General features: G+C 47.3%; 1 protein-coding gene across 1 annotated transcript; it reads right to left on the bottom strand.

Moving 5' to 3' along the window:
• Window positions 1–949: 949 nt before the first annotated feature.
• On the bottom strand, window positions 950–2,060 carry PPTG_03882 (hypothetical protein). Its single transcript, XM_008897665.1, has 2 exons — window positions 1,586–2,060; window positions 950–1,513 (listed from the first exon to the last, which is right to left on the bottom strand). The coding sequence occupies exons 1-2, from the start codon at window positions 1,934–1,936 to the stop codon at window positions 1,343–1,345; spliced, it is 522 nt and encodes a 173-aa protein (XP_008895913.1). The 5' UTR covers window positions 1,937–2,060; the 3' UTR covers window positions 950–1,342.
• Window positions 2,061–2,371: the final 311 nt, after the last annotated feature.

Here is a 2,371-nt window from a genome sequence, read left to right on the forward strand (position 1 = left end):
CTGTATATGTCTACATCAGTAAATACTTACGTCCTATGTACTGTCTGGCGTTCTTTTTTTGTTTTTCTTGGATCTATAACGTACACTATATCCCCCCTCCTTTCCTTTTAGTTTCTAGCGAGACACGAGCGTACTTGACAGAAATTCTGAGCTGGTGAATATGCTTGCAATGGCGCCGGAGAGTGTTGATCTTTGCAGTGTGGAACGGACAGCCTGGACTTGGGCACGAGACGTCACTGCCGGAGGCAACAGGAACCCGAATAGGTGTTGGCAACACTGGTGGACTCCATGAGTTGTCAGAAAGTCGAGTGAGATGAAAAGGGGGACACTGTTGATGTCGTCAATTTTTTCCGTGAGGCAGAAAGTGGACAAAAACAAGAGCCAATCAATTGGGAGATGTTTTCAAACTCAGCGGGGTGGGTAGGATTTTTAGTTTATCTCTAAAAACAAACCACCCCAGAGGATGAATGGGTGGGGGGATGGGCAAATTGGATTATTCCCTACCCCAAAAACCACTATGAGCCCTGATTACCACGTCATGGTACATACCTTTAACTGAAACCATAGATCGTACTTGCATCCCAATAGTTACAATTTTCCTCAAAAACAGAATCATTTCCAGCGTTGATGGCAGTATACCGTGCCGCTGCTGTCCAAGTGTCACCCTGGCCATGCTGAAAAAGCGCTCCACAGCGTTCAATGTAGGCGGAATAGTAATGATGCTCCCGCACGGCACTTTGTTCAGCTCGAGGCGGCGCCTCTTGCAATGCCACTCGACGAACGAAAGAGTCTCGTCCTCGGTGTCCGAGTTGATGTCGGTATTTGCCGGCTTCGCAAACGGTAGCTGCGCCGCATTCTCAGCACGTGTCACCGCGTGTCCTGCCGAATGATTGGGCGGAGTTCAGTTTTTCAACTTTACAAAAATAGACGAAAAATTCAATTTAGTTTTTTGTCAATAAAATTAATAGTTGAAATGAACAGCAAAATTTATGATATGTCAAAACACAAATTGAACACGAATTCTTACCGAAGTTTGGCAGATTGAGTAAGTATCCTCAGCTTGATCATTAAGATCTGTACTGTTGTCAAATTACATTCATGCTGTGCCAAGTCATGTTGCACGGCTCGGTTCAGCCGGTGGCTGGAACGTCCGACTAGCGGGACTTCCATTAGCGTAGCGTGGCCATGTAGTTGTCCCCGACGAGAAAACCTACACTGCTCGGTCTGAACTCCGTAGTCTCCAGGTAGCACTGTAGCCGAGTCCCTGCTGATAGATCATCATTCGGGAATCGTTTAAGAGCGGAGCCATTGTTAGAAGCACAGTTACGAGCTCATCGCTCCTCTAAAGCAGACAAACCAGGCTACATAGTTCTCGGACGCTTGCGGTATTTCGTCCATCATGACACCAAAGTGCCTGGGTAGCTCCCAGGCAATAGTACGCTCTACGGTTCGCGTCACTCCACTCACACCCAGGCATAGAGTCTCCTCCGATATGGGGTCCAAATTTGAGTATCTGAGTAAATAATAATGTTATCAAAATCAGAATCAGCCATATTTGATAATTATAACAGGAAATGCCACCCACCGTCTTGCCGCGCGACGCTCGCAAAACGAGAATGGGAGGTTGAATTCGATGATCCATTGCATCCAGCCAGCCATACAGGTTCCGGGACGAGTGGGAAACGAAGTTGAGCACGGAGCCAGTCTCAGCCGTCGTAGCTTGTAGCATAACGCTCTCATGGCCAGGGAACTGACGCAGTACGTGTTGCATCAGGGTGTAATATCCGCTCCGGTTGGTTTGCTTGCGGACCGCGCCGCAGCAACAGCGGGAGTACTCCAGAACTGCCTCGTCATACTCATTGCGGTACGGTCTAAAGTAGAAACCCGTGACTTTGGAGTTGGAGAACGTAGAGTCGGGGCGGACATCGCGAACCATGGTCGTGTAGTAGGTGAGGAGATGTTGGGCTTTAGAGGACAATGAAAACTGAAAGAGAGGCTCGATCAGCTTGAGGCGACCTGCCGCCCAAAAACGACTGGTTGTAAGGGTGAGTGGATGCCAGAGACCATAGATATAAAATGATCCGTAATAAATTATGATATCCTCTCTATTGTTATGTATCAGTTATCACATACCCAAGTTGGAAATGTCAAAATTCATAATATAATATATGTTGTTGTAAATAATGTTATACAATGCATATTTCGGAGGCCCTGTTGACAGGGAGGACCAAGCGAACGATGCAGCGTCGCGACACTATGAATAACTATCGGGGCCACCAAGGTACATTGGCCAGCTTGGTGTGAAGCCAATGTCTCGCGCGTAATGCCAAGTCAGAGCATTGTCTTGTTTCTTCTGGATGGTTTTATGATT

This window comes from Phytophthora parasitica (assembly GCF_000247585.1).
Source record: "Phytophthora parasitica INRA-310 unplaced genomic scaffold supercont2.6, whole genome shotgun sequence".
NCBI classification, from domain to species: Eukaryota; Oomycota; class Peronosporomycetes; order Peronosporales; family Peronosporaceae; genus Phytophthora; species Phytophthora nicotianae.